The sequence below is a fragment of the Hemibagrus wyckioides genome, linkage group LG16 (assembly GCF_019097595.1).
Source record: "Hemibagrus wyckioides isolate EC202008001 linkage group LG16, SWU_Hwy_1.0, whole genome shotgun sequence".
Classification (NCBI taxonomy): Eukaryota; Metazoa; Chordata; class Actinopteri; order Siluriformes; family Bagridae; genus Hemibagrus; species Hemibagrus wyckioides.
The window spans coordinates 11131912-11155424 of record NC_080725.1 but is presented as its reverse complement, the minus strand read 5'-3'; the positions used below and the strand labels follow the sequence as shown (position 1 = coordinate 11155424).

Sequence of the window (23513 nt, the reverse complement as noted above, 5' to 3'; positions counted from 1 at the left end):
GGTGCTAGTTATGTTTTGCCAGCCTAGTTTAGTAGGAAAGGATTAATGTCTATGAGCTACCCCATAAACTAACTTGACAGGACTAGAGAGAGGATATATACACCGATCAGGCATAATATTATGACCACTGACAGGTGAAGTGAATATCTCCTCATCATGGCACCTGTTAGTGGGTGGAATATATTAGGCGGCAAATGAACATTTTGTCCTCAAAGTTGATGTGTTAGAAGCAGGAAAAATGGGCAAGTGTAAGGATTTGAGCGAGTTTGACAAGGGCCAAATTGTGACGGCTAGACAACTGGATCAGAGCATCTCCAAAACTGCAGCTCTTGTGGGGTGTTCCCGGTCTGCAGTGGTCAGTATCTATCAAAAATAGTCCAAGGAAGGAACAGTGGTGAAGAAGCAACAGGGTCATGGGCGGCCAAGGCTCATTGATGCACATGGGGAGTGAAGGCTGGCCCGTGTGATCTGATCCAACAGACGAGCTACTGTTGCTCAAATTGCTGAAGAAGTTAATGCTGTTTCTGATAGAAAGGTGTCAGAATACACAGTGCATGACGGGCAGGGTTGTTTTGGCAGCAAAAGGGGGACCAACAGAATATTAGGCAGGTCGTCATAATGTTAGGCCTGGTTGGTGTAGATATATAATGTATGTGTGTGTGTGTGTGTGTGTGCGTGTGTGTGTGTACACCTATTTATCTTTTAAATAAAAACAATTAAAAGAGACATCAGTTAGCTTAGCTTAGTCCCTGTTATACAGGATAAGTAGGAAAAAAAGGTTATCTCATAAAATGCAATCAAACTGAAACAATTGGGATTAGATACAGATAGACTCCAGGTACCGTCTTACCTGGTGTAGGATAAACAGTATGCTTGGAATTTTGCTAAGAATAATAAAATCATGTTATTTTTATGACCATGATGATGCTCTTGATTATGTTTTGCTTTTTGATTTTATTCCTGAAATGTTCTAAAGATATCCCATTTCTTCAGTCTCTCTCTCTCTCACACACACACCTGGTGTCATGGGGAGAAAAGTATATTGGATATTTCAAAATGAGATTTTCTAACTTCATTGCTGAAATTCTAAAAGAGATGTTGTGGGACCTTATGGACATATGAGGGTTAAAGATAAACTAATAATTATTTAAAGGAATTTAAACACTATGTATGTAATGACATTTCACTGTAAATGTCACACTATGTATGTTATCAACCTTTATAAAGGCCATTGTCTGAGCTATAATCAGCACATTACCACAACGACAACAACAAAAAAAAAATCTGCTGTCTCTTTAAATAATACAGCGAATGACGGATTTTCAGCGTGGTCAGGAAAAACGCCGTCGCCCTGACGCTGATTGCGTCACACCGCGAGCCCACCCACTCCCCACTCCGATTGGCTGAGTAGATGATTTATTCAAACAATCTCTCAGAATTGATTGGTTGAACATTCCGGTTAGTGGAATGGTCAGAATGAGCCGTTGTTGTGTGTACACAGACGGTATTGATGGTCAGGCATGGAGAGCGGAGCGGTCTCGGCTCGGGGACACACGCGCACACATACACACACAGACCTGAATTAAAAGGCCGCGACTTCACCGGATTGTCTGTTTTATATAATATAAACTCGTTGTTTTATTCGAAGTAAACTTTGCCTTTTTTTATCCGGTTTTTAATGGATTGCACCGTGTAGTAGAACAGTCTTGTAGCCTATTTATTTGTTTTTTTTTGCTCTTGTTAGCTATTCAGCTAGGTTAGATTAGCGATATTTTAATTTTCTATCCTACTTGGTTCTTGTTTTTGGAAGTTCCTTGTTGTTTTTATAGCTTATTGGGCCGAGCAGAGGTGCAAAACCCACCGTGTTTAGCTAGAAAGCTTAGCAGCAGGTGCTTTTAGCTTTTTTCCCCCTTATTCTGGTCGGTGAACGGAGTCCGATATGCGGCACGTACGGGAGCCGCTTCACCGTAACCGGAACACGAAGCTGGGATTGAAATCGGTCACAACCGATTAAATGCATTCAGGACAATTAACGGAAAAAATCGGGTTTAAACTACGGCATCGGTGTTTCATAATTCCTCCATAGGACAATTTAACAGGCGGTTGGATAACCTGTTTTTTTGGGGGGGAGCGACTGCACGGATTCAGTCCTGAACGCATCGACGAGAGAGGAAAAAAAAGCAACGGACCGAATAAAAAACCGTGATATTACGGATCCGAGCGAGACGACAGGCATGATTTCTCAGGGAATAAGGCTTGCCTGGATCTAGGAAACGCATCGACGCTTCCATTTATGGTAAATATATCCCATGAATCTTTTCATTTATCATGTAAACAGGGAAGTGACTTTGTAGCCTTTATCTGTGTGTGTGCGCCTTACAGGACGGTCGTTAATTAAAGTGGTCGGATTAGTCTACATTCCTGTTACTGCAAGGAAATGAAACCTTTTGGGTGTGTGTCTGTTTTTTAATGGTGAATTGCCCTGAATGGTGTCTGTCTGAGTCCATATTGTCGGAAATGCGTCTCTGCCTTTCATGTCAGCTGACCGCCCCGATGGATGTGGCTGTAATAAAAGGGGGCCTTGTATGCCAGAGTCCCCGCGGTTACAGGAAAAGGCTTTGAAGTGCACTATTATTGGCCTTTTCAAAGCCTTTGCCAACACGGGCGAGGCTACTGGGAGAAAAAAAGCAGGCCCATAAACCCTGAAGAAGTTTACCTGTTTAGAGGAAGGTGCTAAAATCAGTCAGCTCCAGGTGAAGTATGGCCCTGACAAATGAGCTCTCAGTAGCCAGGATGGTAAGATTCATTTAGAGCCTGATTTAGGTCTGGAATGACTTTTATAAACAGAAAAGAAGAAAGGATCGTGGTTTGCCCTGAGCGCCATGAGGTAGCCCTACGAATTCATCCCTACAGTCCCGGCTCTTTATAAAGTCGTTTGACATTTTGGGACATCCAAGCAGCGGAATAAACATTGTGGCCTTTCAGAAGGGGCAACGTAATTAAAGTGTAGAAAAAGACCAAAAGAGCCGTCTGCCAAGCCTCAAGGAAACTGCTTTATTCATATGTCATGGTGGTTCCACAGGACCAGCTTTGCATGTTTGACAAGTGCTATGGTGAAAAGCGGTAAAAGGAAAATCTTAATTTCAGATGCCACTCAGATGGGTGTTGAAAGGAATGTGCTGACCTTTAAAGCCAGAGTAATTACTTTTCGATTGCAGGTACTGTACATGAGCTCAGTCATCGAGGTATCCGACAGACAAAGGTCGAGGCTGCGTATTAGTATAATTCATTGGTTTGCACTGGCTTTTTGTGTCATGGTGTTTCGGTTGAGTGCCAATTATTACCATTTCATATATGCCAAGCAGGCAAACTATGGTGGAGATGAAGATGTGGACTGTCTCCTAATGTTATGTCCTATCAGCATTTCCACTATCTCTCCATGAAGACATGGGATTTGTCATCTCTTTTTCCTGACCGCTCTCTTTCCCTGCTGCAGCAGTTTTTCTGTCCGCATTTGCTGGCTAATGGCCTTAGGGCCTGCACTCAAAACACCACTGCACTTCCTCATTATCTCAGCCAAGATGCCTTTGGGACAAGCTACTGTTTCTTACGCCCTTTTATTGGTGCATATGTGCCCTGTTGTGGTTAGCCACATCCATCTTATTTCTAGAGACTAGTCACTTTTGACATCCAAGCACAGACGGGTGACAAATTTTGCTGCCGTGTTTGGATTCCATTTAGACAGAGGGCTCATTGCAAATCAGTACTAAGTTCTCCTAATTATAGTGATCACCTTCATCATACGATGAACAGAATTTTCCAGGATGACTCCATACCCTATCCACAGGGCATGAGGGCTGATGATTTGATGAGGATGAAAATTATGTAGATTGCATGCCTTGTCCTTCACAGTCACAAGATCGAGAGATACTGGTGTGACATTTGAAACATTATTCTGCAGCACCATCATCAAAACACCAAATGAGGTAATATCCTTTGGAGGAATGGCATTCGTTTTTCCAGTACAGTTCCAGAGACATGTAGAGTCTATCCGAAGTGTGCTAAAGCTGTTCTTGTGCTTTGTTTTGGCCTAATGTTTTCCTGAGACGCTTTGAAAATTGAAAAAGTAGAAGCAATGTCCTGCAATACACAATGGATTACACAAGGCATTCCTCAGTCATCACAAAGCTGCTCTGTCGATACATTTAGCCTGTTTATTAAACAAAGCCAGAGATAAGGGTGATCCGGGAAGGTTGAGTGACCTCAGAGAGTGGACGCCTGGTCGCTAAGCTCCACTTGTGGGGATGATGTCAATCTCTCGGTTGCTAAGCAATTTTCCCTCTGCATCCACCGTAATCACCTTTTATCTCCTAAGGACGTCGTGTGTAATTATAGGCCGGCTGCCATCCTTTGAAATCTGCCTAATTGGTCTCTTTATTTTTATGGGATGAGGAGCCGGGGTGAAAGGGGACTACGGGGTAATGTGGCTCAAGCAGGTGGGGGAGGTTGCTGAAAGCGTTTACTCAAGATTACAGAAGCATTCTGGCCTGCTTTCTGCATTTTCCTGCCACCTGAACAAAAAAAATCCAATCCATTTAAGACAATTTCACATTATATAAGGCTTTGGAAACGATTGCCCTGCTTTCTTAGCAGTCTAACCTTTTTCTCATCGAGCGGGCAGCAGGTGGAGGTCACTTTAGATTAGCGCGTACCAAGTAAAGTCCATTTTCTCCTGGAACTCTTTGGTCTTTCTATGCCAAGTCATTCATTAAGCACTCAGGGGGGGTAAGTGTTCTTCCCGTGTGAATAGCCTGCGGGAAACATTTGGCCAATCTTTGTTCCGAGTTCTTTGTTTTATTACCATTTTTAATGACTTGAAGGAAGCAGTGACCCTTAACAGCGTAATGAATTGCCCTGCATGCTTGGTGGGCGGAGGAGTGCTTGGAGCAAAGCACACAGGACGGGTTCTGCTCTGTGTACCAGTAATGTCTGCTGTACACACACAAGACTCTCACAAGAGCAAACTTCTGTAACAAGCTGCCACAGTATATGACAGCCAGTGAAATATCTAGCCATAAATAGTTGCCAGTGGAATAATGTTCTTTGGAGCAGGAGCTAATTCAGTTGGCCTGGTAAATTTACATTTGACAGAGCATATTTACATTTACACCTCGCAGCCAGGTGAGAAGAAATGCTCCTAAAGGTTCTGTTGAAACCTTCTCCTCCTCCTCCTCCCCCTTCTTTTTTATTACAGTGTCTGATGCTAATGTGAGTCAGCGAGCTGCTGTTTATCTCAGGCTACTTGTTCTTTGCGCATCTGGTTAAGAGGTTACCCTTTTCAAAAGGAGGGGAAAAATCTTTGTCTCCTCTGTGCCTCTGATCCCAATTATGCTAACTATCAGAAATTTAACCAGGGCCCTGGTCTCTTATCTCCTAATCCTGAAGTAATAGATTCCATTAAAAATGCATGAGGAGCTTTACGGATGAAGCCGCCGCCGTTGTCTGTCAAACGGTCTCCATCCTCCGGGAAACAGCTCTGCTATCTTTTCACTGCTCAGAGAAGATCCCATTTCCACGGAGAGGGGAGGCCGATTGGCGCGACGTCGCCAGCCAGCCGTGGCCTCTTTGCTTCTCGCTCAGCAAGGCTAAATGTGGCCTTTTGATGTAGCGCTCAGCTTTTGCTCCTGCTGGATTGCCAGCGTCACACTGAGGGCTCCTGCTGGAGGAAGTGGCAGAGCGGCCACCCCTCTCCTCCACTGCTGTCACTCATAATAGAGTTAGTGATTTGGAAAAGTCCACAGGCCAGGCCATCGGTTTTAGATGTGGTGGTGGGAGGGGGGGGTTGTTTCTGGACTCCAGCTCTCATAGATCAAACCTGCAGGATGCACATAAAGTCAATGGAAACCTGATTTTGCATGGCTGCAGCTATATTATTTGATCAGCCTACAAATATATTAGCCGTTCTTCCTCGTGAAGGCAATTTTGTTCAGGTTACTTGATTCTCTCAATTAATGACAAGAGAGATACATTAGCTGGACAGGATTCAATGTTGGAAAGTGGACCTAATGGCAGCATGTCACTTTAGTAGGACTCTAACAGAAATGTAATATAGAGCTGTGATAGGTTTTCATCATCGGTCAAGCCTGCGCTATATTGCCTCAGTCAGTGTGTTATTTCGGTGCGACGTGGCTCGTTCCCCCGCCGTGTAGGCAGGATGACACCGAGGGGAAGGAGAAGAAATTACCATAGCACACTCATGCTAATCCTATCTAACCGGCAAGTGAAAGAGGGCCAGGCTTAAACCTTTTTTTCATTATTATCTAATTATTAACTCAGGATTTTGAGCTGAGAGTGGGAAGTGCTTCTTTTATGTGTGTGTAAGTGTGTGAGTGTGTGCGCATGCATATGGATGCTTAAGTAGGAGTGCAAGGTTGTTGAGGCTACTTGATTCTGGTTTTACTCATTAGATTCACCTCATAAGCTTTAAGTGCTATAGTTTGTATAAAGATATAAACAAAGTGAGGGATTTTTAAGTGGCTTCTATATGAGAGCAGGTTGCGCTTCATGGCTTTTTGTTTGTAAAGAGAGGAAGATTGCTATTTTTATGCAAATCTGGCTTTTCTGTCAGTTGCTTCAATCTAAACCAAAACGTAACAAGCCTTTGCTTCTGCTACTTTGCTGAACTAAAATATTCTACTTTGTTTTTGCCAGTCACGCAATTAGCTTTCCATGCCTAATCCATTGGTTTCACGCTCTGCCCCTCAGAGGGATTCTACACAGATAAGATTTGATTTAAAAGGATCTCGACATTCTGTCCTTCGTGCACATGAGGGAATAAAGCCGCCCCCCCTCCTGTTTTCCTTCTGCAACGTGACCTTATCTATGTATGCACTCCTCTTTTCCCAGCTACGCACTGGCACACATACAATTCGACAACCTTCCATCTAGTTCACCTCCAGGCTTGAGAGAGAGATGAAAAGGCTAAAATACCAGAACGGAGGGGACAATTTGTCTGCCGAGGCGATCTTATCAGAAATCCTTGGAAGACAAAAGATCGGCAGTGGCGTGCAGGACACTTATCTCCCCAGCAGGCCCTCGCTAGGCAGCGCGGAGAATGATGAGCGGCCTTATCGGTGAGGCTGATGCAGTATAGTGGCAAGGATTTGCTGTCCTTTCTGGTCGAAAGTTTTGTCAGCCTTGCTCGGCGCTTGAGTTTGTGGGAAGTGAAATCAGCGCTTCAGTGGAGGGATACTAGGCTTTCGTGGGTCATTAGGTTCTGCATGGAGAAAAATAGCACCGAAGGTGGACTAGATGATAAAACTCCTATAAGCAGGTTTGCAGAATGCTGGCTCAGACTCCGTTCTTGGACGGAAAAGAATGAAGGATTCACAGTTTGATAACTGCACAGCCTTATATCTCGGTATCAAAGAATGTCAGACTCGTGGATCGAGTTGCCTTTTGCACGACGTGGGCGCAGAAAGAGCGGAACGGCATCCTCTGGAGAAAGAAGCTTTCAAGGCCATTTGGCGTAATGGAATTAAGGAGACAGACCGGCTGTCATTCAAAGAGACATTAGGTTGCCGATAGGGAGCACTTTTCCTCCGGGCTGTTTGTGATTTCTCAAGCCTTTGTGCACGCTTACTAAAACAGTCACTTTGCTAAAAGCAGGAGGAAAACGCATGCGACCGAAGTCTGTACGGTGGGACGAACATTAAAAGATATGCCATAGGGTCGGCACATGCTCCGTTTTGCACACTCTTATTTGTTCTCCATAAACAAAGCACTTTGCTGTCCTGTCTTTAAAAAAAAAAAGTGGGGAAAACGGGTGTCTTAATGCATTTTTATCCCTCAGCCACTTGCGAGAGTAATGGATGGCAGTTTCACAATTGTCTCTCATTTCCTGTTGATAAAGCTGCGCAGGCATTTCCCGGGAGATCCCATATTTACCCCCCCCCCCACACACACAAATCCACCCGCTTCTTCTCCCCCTCATCCAAAACCTGTATCTTCCTTTGACAAATGTGCAGTAATGGAAGCCTTGTTGTGAAATTGGCCCTCTCACAAAATAGTGGAGAGAAAGCCTTTTTAGCCGTTTAGCTGTCTGTGATCACAGACCGGCTGTTTGGTTTGAAGAGAGGCTCTCTGTGCATACTGTGTTAAGAAAAAAGTGTGTGTGTGTGTGAGATGGGGGTGGAGGGTGTATGATTTCTCCAGGCTCCTGACAAGAATGAAAGCCAGGCTGTTTCTTTTATCCTTCTGAGGTGTAGGCAATCAAGTATATACAGATGGCTTTCAAGCTCTCCCCTCCAGTTTGCTCGGGCAGCCGTCGTGTGGAACCAGCAGGAAAAAAGGAGAGTAATAAGTTGGACGGGAAATAAATCAAAGAGGGATTTCAGGAGAAAAAAGGCAGGGAGAGTGAGCCAGCCTTTGTGAGAGAGAGAAAGAGAGAGAGAGAATCAAATAAAATGAAGGATATGAAGAGTCAACAGTCATTAGCCTAAAGACTAAGAACTAGGCCAGCTACTGCCATGGGATCTCATGAGGACGGCAAATTAATTTGTTAAAATAAAAAGTAATTGAATATAGAATGATTGGGGTAAAGGTAAATGTCAGAGTGTAAGAACACAAACTATTAAAACATTATTGTCTTTCCATCATCCCCATCATCCTCCTTCCTTGTAGTACAACAGATCTGTGTGCTTTCGGTAAAAAAGTTTTAAACACTTATTGATCCGTTCACTGACCGGTTCAGTTTACTAAATGTAAAAGTCGTTGTGTTGTGCTGCCTGCTCTCAAAAGAAACCTCCCTTCGCCCTGATTTACACTCGCATTTCACTCATAGCAGGTTAAACCTCACATCTTTTGGCTTTAAAAAAAAAAAAAAAAAAAAAAACATTTGCTGTGGCTTGCTCTGGATAATTTACATTCATGTCATTGGGGCCACCTGTCAAATGACTAAATTAAAGGATTATCCAAAAAAAAGAAAGATGAAAATTGGATTAGAAGGGACATCTAGATAGATGCTTTTCATTTGTAGAGGCCTGGAAAGATAAAGCTAGCCTGGCCTGCTTTGCCTGGGATGTTAATCCTATAGTGGCATTGTGTTGTTATCCCTGTCAGGGTTGCCTGTGGATGTACGTCTTTATATAGCTTAGCAGCCGAGAACAGAGGGAGGTGAGATTTATGGCCTGCTGGGAGATTGATTAGAGCCGTCGAGCACTCAGCATGCACCTCAGGCCCACCAAATCCCACCAAAAAGACAACCGCTTGCTGAGTCATTACATTACCATCTTCTTTGTTTCTGTGCACCTAAAGAGTAGACATTTCATACAGTACGCTTTACATATACAAAGCTAAGCGCCACAGGATTTTTTTCTTCTTAGCTACTTCGTATATGTTTATGAAGAGTTGTAAACAGGAAGTATATGCATCTGATCAGGTCTAGATTAGCACACACTTGACAGATTAGAAACTCAAAAGTGATTCTCCTTTGCCTTCCCCGCAGATTCCTCGAGGCTTCTCGCAGCCGTAGAGCCTAAAAGCTGCATCATGTTGGCGTGCCTGCCGAGAAGACAGAACCAACCCGCCCAGCACCCGGCGTGTGCTGCCAAGATCCTGGACGCTCCCGTCAGCCTGAAAAGTAAGCATGAGGGACACGCAGGTTTATTCAGCTTCATTACATCATTAGGAACTTACTTGGGGATCAAAGATGGCTGTCATAAACAGATTAATACGAGGGTTGTACAGAGCTGATGCTTGTACAGTTGTTTTTTTTCTTCCCTTAACAGTAAATATAGCTAGCTAAATGTGCTTCAATGTGAATTTATTTCAGATTCTTGATGGAGTTTTTGTCACTTTGTTTTGAAAAATGCATAGAATGATAACTGTAGCAGCTTCATACGGCAAAACAATATATTTAGAAGATTAAATCGTGGAAGTATTTATTTGAACAGATTCAAGGATAACTGATAACTAGCCTATTAGTTTAATAAAACATGACGAAATGATGGGATACTGATAGTCAAATGATTTCATGGTAGATTTACCACTTTAAAACATTTTACAGAACTTTTATGAATTTGTTTTAAATTCATATTTAAGACATGTTCTAAAGCCACTTTATCATAAACGCTTCCTGTCAGCATTTATCACGTTGTTGATAACAGCTGAAAGAGAGTGTGGCTGCGAGGAAAGGCAACACTTAGTTTTAGTACTTCTCAGCAGTGCCATGTTCTTCTTGATGGCTGTTTCGTATGACTAAAGTTACGATCATGCCAGAAGTAGCGACAGAGATAGCAGTGTAACTGGTTTCCATCTCTTGTACCGACAAACAGGTTGCTGTAGTGTGTTTTCAGGTGGAGTAGGAAAATGTGGACTTATTAAATAAATGTAAAAGAAAAAGATGATAGACAGGGATGCATTATAAAAGCCAACTGTTTGATAAGAACACCATGAAATCATGACAACCTAACAAGCCTATTGTGTGTTTTATGGTTTCAGTGGTTTTATTCAATATTACTCAACATCCAGAAATTAAAAAATCAAATTTTCTGCCAGTTTTCCTTTTTCAAGAAGTATTGTGTAAAGACATCTTCACAATGGCGATCCTGTTTAGTAATACAGGGATTTGAGGCCTGTTTGTTTTTTAAATATCAGCTAACTTGCTTTAAAACTGGAGCATATTTCACGGTGGCATTAACGCACACCTGTACAGTTGACCAGCGTAGCCATTTCACATCTCCTTTTCATGATAAACCCGTATTTCATTCCCAGACAGGCCTTTGTTCTGGATTTGGTTGTGCAACTCACTAAAGGTGTCTGATGTGGAAAGTTAAAAGCCTCTTCCATCTCCACTACATCTGGAAGACCAAAAGACCCCTCTGGCTGCAATAACACATGATTTGAAGTAGAGCTTAGCTGTTTAACCAGAGGCGTTGGAACCGTTTCACCAGATCCGGCCGTGCTCAGAAAGCCTCTGTTGCGGCGGATGCTTTTATGAACAAGGTGCAGAGAGATGGAGCAAAAAAAAGACTTATTGGAGTAAAGGGCTGAAAAAAACATCCTATGGTAAATTCAATTTTCTAAGGTAACCTAACCTTTGATTTTCATGGTTTAACCATATTGAGTGGATGATGGATCCTCTGTCCAGACAATGGATTTTTATCCATTAAGACCGAGAGCGGTGGATACGTTTTCATTCTGTGCCTGTGTAGTAGAAATGAAAACTTAGACCAACCTATCTATCCATCTATACATATTATATACATTTAGAGAGAGCGAGAGAAAGAGAGTGAGAGATAACTAGCTCAAGATTATATAGGATCCACGTTTCTGTCTCTTATATTTATCCAAGCAGTGCCACCCACACTTTATAAGGTTACTTTAATACAAGTTTTTTTTTTTTTTTTTTTTATTAAAAAAAAACGAGGGCTCTGATGCAAAACGTGACTTAATGAATTAGGCTATTTGCTGGAATTAATTTGCCTTAATTAGGCCTCTCCAATTCTGGTAGAAGAATAGCAGACTAAAGTGGAAGGTTAGATAAGAGAGAGAGAGGAAGGGAGGGAGGGAGGGAGGGAGGGAGGGTGGGAGGGAGAGATGGAAAGGAGGTTCACCTTGGTCTCTACTAACTCCCAGAGTTCCAGGTTTATCATCAGTGCAGATCAATCGGTGCTCCTTATCAGTGACAGCGATCGCACCATCTTTTAATTTAATTCATGAGGGCATTGACGAATGCCGTGCAGGCTGACACGCTTTCCCCCTGCAAGGGCGGCTGTCATCACAGACGGCAGTTTTGTTCCCCAGAGGAGGAGATGTCGGAAGAACAGCGTCGGTCACTTTGAAGTGACACAAAGTCTAAAACTGTGTTTGAGGACCGAAGGCTGATTAGATCTGCTGCGTCTGCATTGTGCTGATCAAACTGTTTGAGGAAGAGGACTTCGGAGAAAGTGTTTGAATATGAATTTTATGGGTGGCATGTTAAAATGTTTTGTTTTACAGCTGACAAATATATACTTTATGTAAATTGTAAAGCATCCCAGAGAAAAATAGATGCACCAAACTCCTTTAGCCAATCACAGATGTATGCATCGATGATGTGAAGAGAAGAGAAGTGGAATAGAGTTAACTGGAGTCAAGACGTTAAGACATGAAGGATACGTGTACCTACAGTTATGTTGTGCTGAAATAGTTCTGTTCTTACTAAGCAGCTAACTGTGAATCTTAGCCGTTAAAGACTGGCAGCAGTCAACAAAACTGCCTGGACATTACCTAAATCACGTTATTTAAGAAGCACTGGGTTTAGCATCATTATAGAGAGCTAGCTATTTGTGATTTCTTTTAGGCCACAAAGCTGTCCTATTTCATGTGATATGTAATTCAAATGGATTATTTTAGAAATTATTATGAATTATAGAAATTCAGAAATTATTTCAGCTTCCAACCTCAATAATGGCTTTGCAGATTCTCTCTGGAGTGGGATGTCTACGAAGATGAGTTTGCTTCTAAAGAAAAGGAGTGCTGGAGCGTCGAGTTTCGAAATGTTAGAGTCCACTGACCTTTCTCTAATTGAGAGTTTCACACGGTCACTAAGGGCAACTCGGACTTTCGCAAGTCCACACATCATACACTATTGATCTAATTTCTGCACTAGGCAGGGGCTGAGTAACCCTACACCGCCTGAGCAACCCCTATAGACTTCTCCATGATATTAAATCCGCACTGTCTCGGTTTATAAAAGCGGTTCAAAGTGATTTTCATAAACATGGCTTTCAGAGTCGGTTAATTATCATTACTGTCAGCATGCATTACACTCACAATTAACGAGAGTGCATTTTGTCGTCCTCTTAAGTCCTGGGCCATCGGGACTGAGGGACATTGATTATTATTCACTGATTATTTGCGTGCAGAGAGCCTGCCTAGTGTTCACCTAATTGATCTATGTACATGGTATGCATCATTTCCTATTAAGATTGGATTTTGTTCAGTTCAGATCAGGGAAGAGATAAAGCAAGCAATTTCGACCGAATTGAGTCCGAAATATACCTTAATCAAAGGTTCGAGAGAAAACAATTTTGAGATCCTGAGATAGAGAGACTATACGCATTAAAGATAATTGAGCCTGTCGGCTAACAATGAGCCTTTTATCAATAAGCTATCTGTATTGTCTTTTCCACACGCACAGTGCTAAAGCCTTTCCAATTTTTTTTGAACAACTGGAGCAAATCTCCATGTGCCCCCTACCCTCCCACTTCCTCATCCAGCTGGGGTAAAAACCTCATTGTCTGCCATGTTATTAAATATTAATTTGGAATCAGTGGAGCGCTTGTCTGCTAAACGCTGGAACAGAAGGGCCCTGGTTTGCCACAGGCAGAGCCTCAGGCATCTCTCTCTTTCTCTCACGCTCGCTAGGTCTCTCTCGCTCTCTCTCTCTCTCTCTCTCACTCGCGCACGCGCGCGCACACACACACACTTTTGTTTCTCTGTGTCCAGAGCCTGATGTGCTCTGACAGTCCCAGCTCATGTCACTCAGCACACACCCCGAATCCAAAGTGCTTTACATGTCTAAGGCTTGAGCCATATTAGGTGTTATTCCACCCAACGCTGATTTTGGGTTCTTCCTTCACTGAAACTGCTGTACTATTATTCTCATCCCCCTCATTGGATCTCTGGAGGTTTAATGGTTGGCATGAAATGCAGCTGATGAATCGTTGGAGTTGCAATTGCCTGGAGGCATGTGTCATATCTGTTATTCTGGAAAGGAGCCCATGGTGGGGCTGTAGGGAATATACAGTGCATATGTCTGCCTCAGCAACTCGTGGACCGTGTTTAGCCCTGAGGATTTATCAGTCAGCCACATTCCTGGCAACATGTTGTGACTGTTAGCACCACATCTGCCAGGCAGAACTCGGGGCTTTGCCTTTAGACCCGTCACGATCATTAATTTTTTTTTTGTTGATGCTTATTTGTCATACAAATAAATGGAATGGAGTGAATAATTTGCCTTTTCCCCCTCTTTTCTTTTCTGCCAACTATTGTGCAGATGTGGATAATGTAACCAAAAAGTGGTCTGAAGCAGCAAATTAATAGAGATTTCATTTTCTATAGTTAATGTTAAGAGGAAAGGCAGTCGTGTTGCCTATCCAAACACTGTTATGCGCATGATCTAATTAGAGAAAGTTCAGAAAGCTGGAAAGAACAATATTCAAAAAAAAACATGTAATATTGCTAAAAAAGGTTTTCTATTTGCTTGAGGTGTTTTTGAGCATTTTATGTGATAAGTAGGCAATAAAAAAACCACATCAAATAGGTAATTGTTGTAGCAGGTATTACACAACAGAATAAATGTTTATCCCAAACGCATTGCACAATTCAACCAGATTTAATCCTGCTTAAATGAAATGACAATGAACTTGTGGTATAAAAAATCATAAGAAAAAAGCCTGTGATGGAATTAGAGGTTTAATTAAAGGCCTGTTGGCACCTTTCTGTCATTATCTTGCTTTAGAAAGCATGAGATATTGTCTTCATGATCAGAAACCAGCGAATCTGCTTAATGACAAAGTTTTCTTTTCCTTGTGCACATTTTAATGGCTTCAGGCAAGTTAATGTAAATGCAAGTGATATGCAATTCTGTCTAAGGAATATGATCACAATATTGCAGTAATCTCATGAAAAGTATTTGCTGTTTAAGCAACATCATCCGGCCTCATCACCTGCCGCTCTCTGTATGCAGACTTTACGTTCAAACGTTCATAGCAAGGCATTCTCTCTGGTTTTGGTTCCTATTCATTAAACATTTTATATGATGGAGGTTTAATTTGCTTCACTGAGATTGAGAAACAGAAATGATCATAGATATTCAGGTTTGCTATTATTAAGCTTTTCACTCGTCCGTCCCCCCCCACCCCCCGTTATCAATCTTGCTTTGTATGTAAGAAATTTGGTATGGTGACAGCTCTAAACAAAGCATTTCAGTCGCGAGTGAATACAGAGGTGATTGAAACTCTGAGAGTGCTATGTGGCTCTTCTTATCACGCGGATGAGTAGTAATGGGAGCAATGCTGTGGGAAGAGCTGTGCCTCCGGTTAGGCTGTTTAGGCATGGTTGCAATTTTTTTCCCACAGTGCTGAGCCAAATGGAAAGTAACACTCGTGTAAAAAGCCTGGCTCGTCTGTGCCTGACTTCTCAAGCACAGATAAATAAGCGCTGACCCCTCCGGTTATTCTGTTCTCGCACAGCCTCCCACGAGAGAGACACTGATGAGGTGAACAGGGTGCATTTGTTTGACACGGACACGTCTAATCAAATGAACTTCATTGGCAGGTTTTTTGCCGTTGCAAAACTTCAGGACCAGTTTCATCAGATATATGCCGGGTATTAGCTGAGAACAATGTACTAAAGGCTCCGCGTTCACATTCCCAGCAGCCTGCTATTATAATGTGACACCTCCACACATGGATGCCTGCTTTTGGATTCATGTCAGTTAGTATTAATGTCTCTTAATATTAATAATGGGAGCTTTTATTCTGTGCAAGCTTGGGAACATTTCATGAGGGCGCGACTCTCCTGAGGGAGTCGGTTCATGGCCTTGCAAACTCACCACGGCTCCATAACCACGTTTGGTGTCAGTGAAAGCTTGGCGGTGGTGAGGTATTCCTGTTAAAACATACCCTTCGATCTGGCGCACACTTGAAATTGACATCGTGCATTTCAGGCTGCCATGTTTTAACTGGTGTAATTCTGTTAAAGAGGATGATTACCTCCTACTCACCTGATTTAACTGGAGCATTTTATCCACTCAGCCGAGCCTTTGTGGTACTAATGGAGTGCTGCTGAATCAATCGTTCAACAAATGCAGTGAGAGAGAGTAGCAAAATGTAGCATAAACTTTTGTCTGGCTTTGACTTCTATTTTACTGCAGTTATATTGCATGTATGTAGTGTAAGCCTTTTTTGGGAATTTGGGACTAAATGATCTGTTAGAACATTAGCTAATTAGCTATTGGTTTGTGACTATAGATTTTGGTGAGTTAGGACAACATTATTAACAGCATAACGTAACAAATTTAGGTCGAGAGGCTATCACACTTGATTTACATGATATATGCGTTCATCTAGTGAATTTTTAGCCAGTAAGCAGTTGAGATTAAACAACTTGCAGCCATCCAGCTAACAGTCCAGCAGCTCAAATGTTGATGCACCCACTCCAATGTCACAATGATTGAGGCGTTCACAAAAGAGGTAATTTTATTACCCAGGCTTGCCAGGTTTCAGCAAAATTTAGTACTGGATATACAGATATTATCCACTCACAGATTTTCCTTCTCCTAGTCTTTAGCAATACATTATCTACCCCAATTTGTAAAAAAAAAAAAAACACACACACACAAAAAACAACCCTGGCATTACCAGTCATGTCCATTGCTCCACTGAAAAATGTTCATAGAGCAGGTATGGGACAGCATGGTTCCTGACCAAATGAATCTCTTCCAGTTCTCAATTTTCATAAGAGTTATAGAGCTAAATGGGGCAGTGAGCATTCAATCCCATTATTGTGCATCATCTAGGCACGCAAATCATTGGAATCCTGTTCAAATTTGTCAACAAATGGCAACATTTTTGTTGATAGTTAGTCACTAAAAAGAGGTCATTCAACAGAATTTTAAATGTAGAGTTGCAAATGATAATGAAAATGAACATTTTTTGAACAGATGGAAATAAACTGTATATAATGCCACACCTTGTCCTCTGGATGATCCTACAGTGCAGTTAATATTTACTAAAATAAAATACTGTGATGGATCTTTAGTACAGCAAAGAGTGATTATATGGATATCATCAGTTTCATTTCTGTCAGCAGTACAGATGTCCAAAGTGATTATTAGAAATTCAGTGATCAGAAGCACACAATGAACTACACAACATTATTCCCATATTTCTTTGCAAATTGTTTTTTAATCCCTGTAGCTAAGACTGATGGCTTTAACTTTCTAGCATCAGCCTTGTCCTAAAGCAATGATGCCACGTGTAGACCTGTCTTTTGATCATTAGGCTGGTGTTTTTGTAAGCCTGGTGGAAATGCAGGGACAGAGTTCTGCTCTTTTTTTAGCCTCAGCTGTTTTCCCAGTTAATCAGGTGATTAACTCAAACAGCTACAAAACAATGAGGTCTCCTCTGTGATCTGAGGGTACTGCTTTAAGTGCAATCATGGGAAAAAGGATTGGGTAGCTTACTGGGCTGAAAGCTTTGTGTGCGTTCATATGCTTAGAATTTTTTCCAGCATGCACATCAGCATTTGTGCTTGTGTTTTTGCTTTGCACAGGTTTTGGAGCTAATGAATGCCATGTCCCATATCTTCATACATTTTGTTTCCATTCTCCAAACCTTTTAACATACCACGTTCCCAACCCTGGTTACTGGTCTTGTCATTGTCCTACTTTAAAGAGTTTGTTCTGTATCAAATGGCGTGTGAAGTTAATTAGCCGAGTGTTAATTGAGATTTCAGAGTCGCTCTCGCTTCCCCTCTTCCCTTCAGGGCCGACCTAATGTAATAGAAGTCACTTTTGAGAGCTTTGTTTGATCGAAGGGTTGACCTTGCCTCTCTGAGCTGTGCAGTGAAGCAGCATGTGTTTGATTCCCGTTCTTTCAGCTGTAGCACTGGGAGCTCCAGGTAATGGCCTTGCATGCGTAAGAGCACTCGCGTTTGAATCCCATGTGTCCCACCTCAGGCAATCCTGATGCTAGAGAGGGAGGAAAGCCACTTAAAAGACTTACCGAGTGTAAATTGGTAAGCACTCTGAGAAGCCCCTGGGTAAGGCACACTCGGCAAATAACGGTTTGGATTTAGCAGTGTGTCTGCTTGAGTGGCTTCGAGCAGATGGGCTACTAAATTCGTCCATAGTCTTGGAGTGGACCTTGACAGCGTTGCAGTCAAAGAGGTTAGCATTTGGTCTGCTCTATGTGATTAAGTGCTTAGGGTCAGAATGCTAATCGTTTCCCTCTGTCACGCTCTGTGGCTAACAACCCACAGCTTTGGCAACAACTTAGCCACTTCCCAAACTACTCTGCAATTCATTATGCATACTGAATCCACCAATATTTCCATGACGTTATGTTGCCAAGCTTCTGGGGTGTGCAAAATGATCGTTTTAGGAGGAGAGTGCTGCTGCATATCTGAATCCTTTAATTTACAAGGCGGTACAACATCAACATTTAAGTTTTAGGTGTTTCCCCCAAACAGCCCCTGAAAGCAGGCCAGATCAAAGCAGCACACGCTTAAGTCTCTGCTGTCATGATCTGTGGTCTTTCACAGATTCTTAACAATGACATAAATTTCTGCCCACCTGTACATCTATTTCTGGGGCTTCATCGTGATGAATGACCCCCTGTGAGCACTGTGTGACTGCAGGCAGTGTGTTTTGCAGCAAGATGCATTGGTAGCACTCTCCTCTTCTCCTCCTTCCTCCATTTTAAACACCCAATTTATTTCCTTTATGAGATGGATCTTGTAGATTGAATCATTTTCACAGTTGGAAGCTCGTTGTGGGCTTGAAAATGAAATGAAGTCCCAAATCAATCCTGAACAGGAACAACAAGCGAGATCACCATCACATTCTCGAGCAATCGCTTGTAATGGCTTCTTTTATCGGAATCAGACTGAATTGTCTTATTTGGGACGGTTTCCCACCGAAAAACCCTTCTACCTGTCACCTCCAAGGAGGCTGCAGTGGCTTTTGCTGACTACTGGAGTAATCTAGTTTAATTTTAGCACTTTTCTTTTCATGTCAGAAATTCCATAAAACTGTCATTCTGAAGAGTGGTCATAATTTTTGGTAGCAGATCCACAGTTTGGAACTGGAGCACTTTTTCTTCTTAGTTGCAGCAGTTTAAACACCCATGAAATTGCTTGAATAATGGTCTTTAAATCCAATTTTGGATTGTCCCTCCAGCTTTCCCGTACACCATTGAATGTATGTCCCCCCTGGAGATTTTCCATTATTAGACTTCAGGTTAGGCTCACTGCTGTAAAAATGGCCCTGTAACCATGTAATGTATGCTTGCTCATCTGTGGAAGTTGCAGAGCATCAGTAACACATGGAATCTATACTGTGGGCCAGTTATTTATGACGATCGCTAAGGCACATAACAAAAGAACTTGCCTTCTTACTTGATTGACCATAGTCATCTGCTGTCTGCTGCCTCTTTCATTTTGAAGGTATCAAACATCATAGTTGTTTTGGGAAATTGTCAGGCGTTGTTTCATCCAAAGGTGATTGACTCTAGCACTTTCCTTCTCCTTCTGATCTCCAGCGCTGACTTGTGCTTACATTTAAGTGGGTTGCATAGCCAAATGCCATGAAATGAATTCCACTCAAGCCACTGAAACAAAATTAGCTCCCCCCCCCCTCCTTCTCGTCATCTCTTTCTTGATTTCCCAGGGTAATCCAATTTTGTCCTGAAGAAAGACCAAATTAATTTCATAATGCACTGATCAAACATTGCCCGGGGTGTCTCCCTCCACAAAATGAGTTTTTAGAAAGATGCAGATGTCTAAGGATGAACATCCACAAGAGGAAATGAGGCAGAGGAAGTGAGTGTGGGGGGTAAAAAATGGGATAGAGCAGACACTCCTGTATCTCCATTTTTATTGGGCGATTTTTCTTGTCTTATGTCTGCTCCTTGATCATTTTACTCATCCAGTATTTATCACTTTCTTGTGTTTATGCTGAAGAGCGCAGAACAATCTGCTTTGTCAGACAGCAAAATCCTCAATTGGGGATATTTGTTTTTGTTCATATTCCTTGTGCAAGATTCAGGATCATCAACTAGGCTGTAACAGGAGTGTATATTCAGCCTAATTTACACTGTATAGTTATCAAATGACCTCTAGAGCATACTTGCATATACATTTGCTTCCAGATTTTTGAAAGTGATGTGGTTAAGTGTGGTTTCTTATTTGTATTTTACATACTCTCTCTACCATTATGTAACTAATACCATGTCTACTTGCAGGTGATCTGAGCTCAATGCAGTCTCCACGGTACCCCTCTGCTGCTGAGCTGGACGCCTACGCACAGAAGACGGCAGATAGTCCACTGTCCATCAAGATCTTCCCATCCAATATCAGGGTCCCACAGCACAAACAAATTGGCCGGACTGTCAATGGCTTGGATACGACAGGCCAACGCTACAGCCCTTACTCCCAGCCCTACTCCAGTGGCTACCAGGGTTTGCTGGCCATTGTCAAGGCCCCCACTGTGACCAAAGGCATAGTAAAGAGCTCTGATGGCAAGAGGACTAAACTGTCACCAATCCAGATGGCAGTGGCACCTTATGCACCACCCAGCAGCAACAACTTGGCACACAGGCACAGGCAGAGGCCATACAGCTTGGAGCTTTGCAAACTTCCTGAGGTGCACAACGTCCCAGTGCCACCCAATGTCATGGTACCAGCTTCTGCTACATCTCTCTCTAGTGGGCAAAGCTTGGCTCTGGCTTCCCACTCAGACCATGCATCCCTTGGCATAGTGAGACAAATGGCTAGGACATCCCACGCCCAAGGGCTTCAGACAACTGTGGAAGATCATTCCAGCCCATCTCATCAAGCAGCCACAGCCTGCTTGGACTCCAGCTTCAGCATGGACATGGCCAAGACTACGGGCTACATGGACACTATGGAATATGCGATATGGCAGTCAAAGCAGCAGAGACATCAGCAGCAGCAGCAGAAGCACCACTATCAGCAGGGTCCCTTACACAGGTACAGTGCCAATAGCAGCAGCAGAGCTACCATAAGCAGATCTCCAGATGTATGCTTGCCCCCAGGTACCACTCAGATTCCATACAGGGCTCATGCCCTAAGCACAGGCACCTGTGTAACGGGTGTCACACTTGATCGGGTGGGCTCATCACCTTTGAACTGTGCTGCCACACATGGTGACTTCTCTGCTGGCCAGTTCTTTGCACCTCACTGGAACAGCACGCTTGCTACACCTGACAGTGACTGTTACAACCCACAGGATCTGCCCCCAGGCACAGTGGGGCTTGGCCACAGCCATGGCCGGCCTCAGCACCAAGCCCACTGTGTGCCGCAGCAGTACCCAGGGCTTGGCCTGTGTTGCGGGCTGCCCGGCCGGAGCCTGTGTCAGGCCTCTCTGCTCAGCAGCAGCCTACAGTCTCTGGAGTGCCTGATCAGCGAGATTCACCCACCCTGCATCAAGGAGCGCATGCTGGGCCGTGGGTACGAGGCCATTCAGCCCACGCACATCCAGCTGCCTGTGTTCAGATAGGGGGCATCAGACAACTGATTCGAGAAGGTCAAAAGTGGACTGTTGGGATTAGGAGATGAAGCATAGATTTGCTATCAGACATGCCTTTTGTGGATGTGTCTTTGGTAAAGGGCTCAGTGGGTTTCTGCAAAGCTTAAAAGGGTACCAGTGCTTCTCACTCCCCGCAAAAGATTGGAGTTGCAGCTTAACTCACTTTAGCTGGACTGAGTTCATGTACTTCAAGAAGGTCTCATATTCCACAATTTTGCAGCAACAGGGATTTTGTGGCATCATACCATTACTTCTCATCCAAATGATCTGAATGGAACCATTTCAGATTAGCTGCCAAATTCTCAACAGGAAGCAAACTGCCCACTATTGCAGGACATTGACACTTCAGGTCTGTTTACTCCAAAACCATAACTAAACTGGTGATATATGTTTAGTGAACTCTTGTTGGCAGAAATTTGTATAGCCCTGCTAGTACTAAATCATAATAGTTATGATTTTTCAAATTGCACTGTTATAAAAAAAAAAAAATCTATTAAAATGACTCTGGCATGGGTTGGTTTGGAGAACATTTCATTTAAAAAGAAAACTTGAATTTTTTCTGTATTATGTTTGTGTCTATTAGTAGACAGGCATATTTATAAGATTCTTTATTCTAGTTGTTTCATCTCTGTTTGTGACCAATGATTTTTTTTTTTTATGTTATAATGGTTTAATCCAAATTTCTACCTGTTTCTGGCAAGTTGATCTAGTTGATCGTTGTCTACTGTAGCCAGTCCAGTGTTTGTTTGTTTTTTTTTCCCTTTCTTTCTTTCTTTCTTTCTTTTTTTTTTTAAAATGGCATTTATGAATTTGAGAAACAGACTGGGAGACATACACTACTGAGCTGGCTCCATCAGCGACCAGATGTGAAGCCACATGCGTTACTGTGACTAAGTCTTAAGAGTTTCAACTGGATTTCAGCATCAGTGTTCTACATGTTTTATTCATTATTTATTGACATTCGATTTTCTGTACCATGTAAGGCGATACAACCCGGATATCTGAATATTGGATATGGGGGGAAAAAACATTTGCCACTTTTTTTTCTTTTTTTTTTAAATCCATCAGAATGGACTAGCTTGAAGCAGCATTGGGGTAAAATGGCACACCGTGGGCTAGATGTTTTAAAAAGTGCAATTATAATGTTGGCAGATTAGCCCTTTCCCCATGTTATGCTTCACTGAGTATTTACTACTGTATGTATGACTGTCTGGATCCCCCTCCACAATTAAGATTGTCAAATAAAATCTAATTTAGGGATGTTTTTAAAATCTGCTCGTTTGTTTTTCTTTTTTAAAAAAAATGAATGATGGTACTAACGTCACTCCCTCTGGAGACATTAATCATAAATTCTGAACTAGCTGTAAAGTCACGCTTATCTTGGCATAAACAGAGCATAATGAGTACATGAGACGAGTCATTTATAATGTGTAAACAAAATTACGACGTTGCTTTCAAATATTTGTCATAAAACGAGGTGATGGAGAGCAGGGGTTGTGGTTGTGCAGTTCAGCTTCCAGGTCTGTCATTCGAGTGGCAGTTGGGGCCTTTTGGCAGTGAAGCAGCAGAGCAGCGATACCCTCTGAGGGCAGGGCATTGACGTTGCTCTGGCTTTATCCACCCCGGGGACAGGGGCTAATCAGCTTTCAGTGTGACCTGAGCTCGCACACATCTCCTCCGCCTCTTTTATCAGCTCTTCAAGGGCATCGAGAACAAACACACAGAGAGAGAGAGAGAGAGAGAGAGAGAGTTGAGCGAGGTGCTGATGGAAACCAGGCCAGGAGGCTGCCATTAGTTCCAGAAACAGAGTGGTAGGCTGAACAATGGCAGGTCTGCATGGCATTCGAGTCGCACGCAAACCATGCAGATCTTATTACCAGGTATAATTACTGGCACTGTCCTGAACTTTTAGTGCTTATCCCTTAGAGCTACTTTTCTGCAGGAGTCTGATATGAATGTACTCGGACACTGGACCCAAGCCTTGGGTTATCTTTTATGTGTCTGGTTTTTCAAAACGTGTTTAAATAAACAAGCACTTTCTTTGAGGCATTGCCATTACTTAACATATTAAAAGACTAACAAGGTTAAAGACTCATGGAGAGACAGATAGAGAAATGAAAATGAAACAGCCTTTGTCACATATACATTACAGCACAGTGAAATTCTTTCTTCATATATCCCATCCTTGGAGGTT

The 23513-nt window shown here is 42.6% G+C and overlaps 1 protein-coding gene across 1 annotated transcript; it reads left to right on the top strand.

The window, feature by feature from the left end:
* Positions 1 to 1501: 1501 nt before the first annotated feature.
* LOC131367354 (protein FAM222A) lies at positions 1502 to 23034 on the top strand. The gene is made up of 3 exons (XM_058412722.1): positions 1502 to 2296; positions 9506 to 9640; positions 20013 to 23034. The coding sequence occupies exons 2-3, from the start codon at positions 9550 to 9552 to the stop codon at positions 21287 to 21289; spliced, it is 1368 nt and encodes a 455-aa protein (XP_058268705.1). The 5' UTR covers positions 1502 to 2296; positions 9506 to 9549; the 3' UTR covers positions 21290 to 23034.
* Positions 23035 to 23513: the final 479 nt, after the last annotated feature.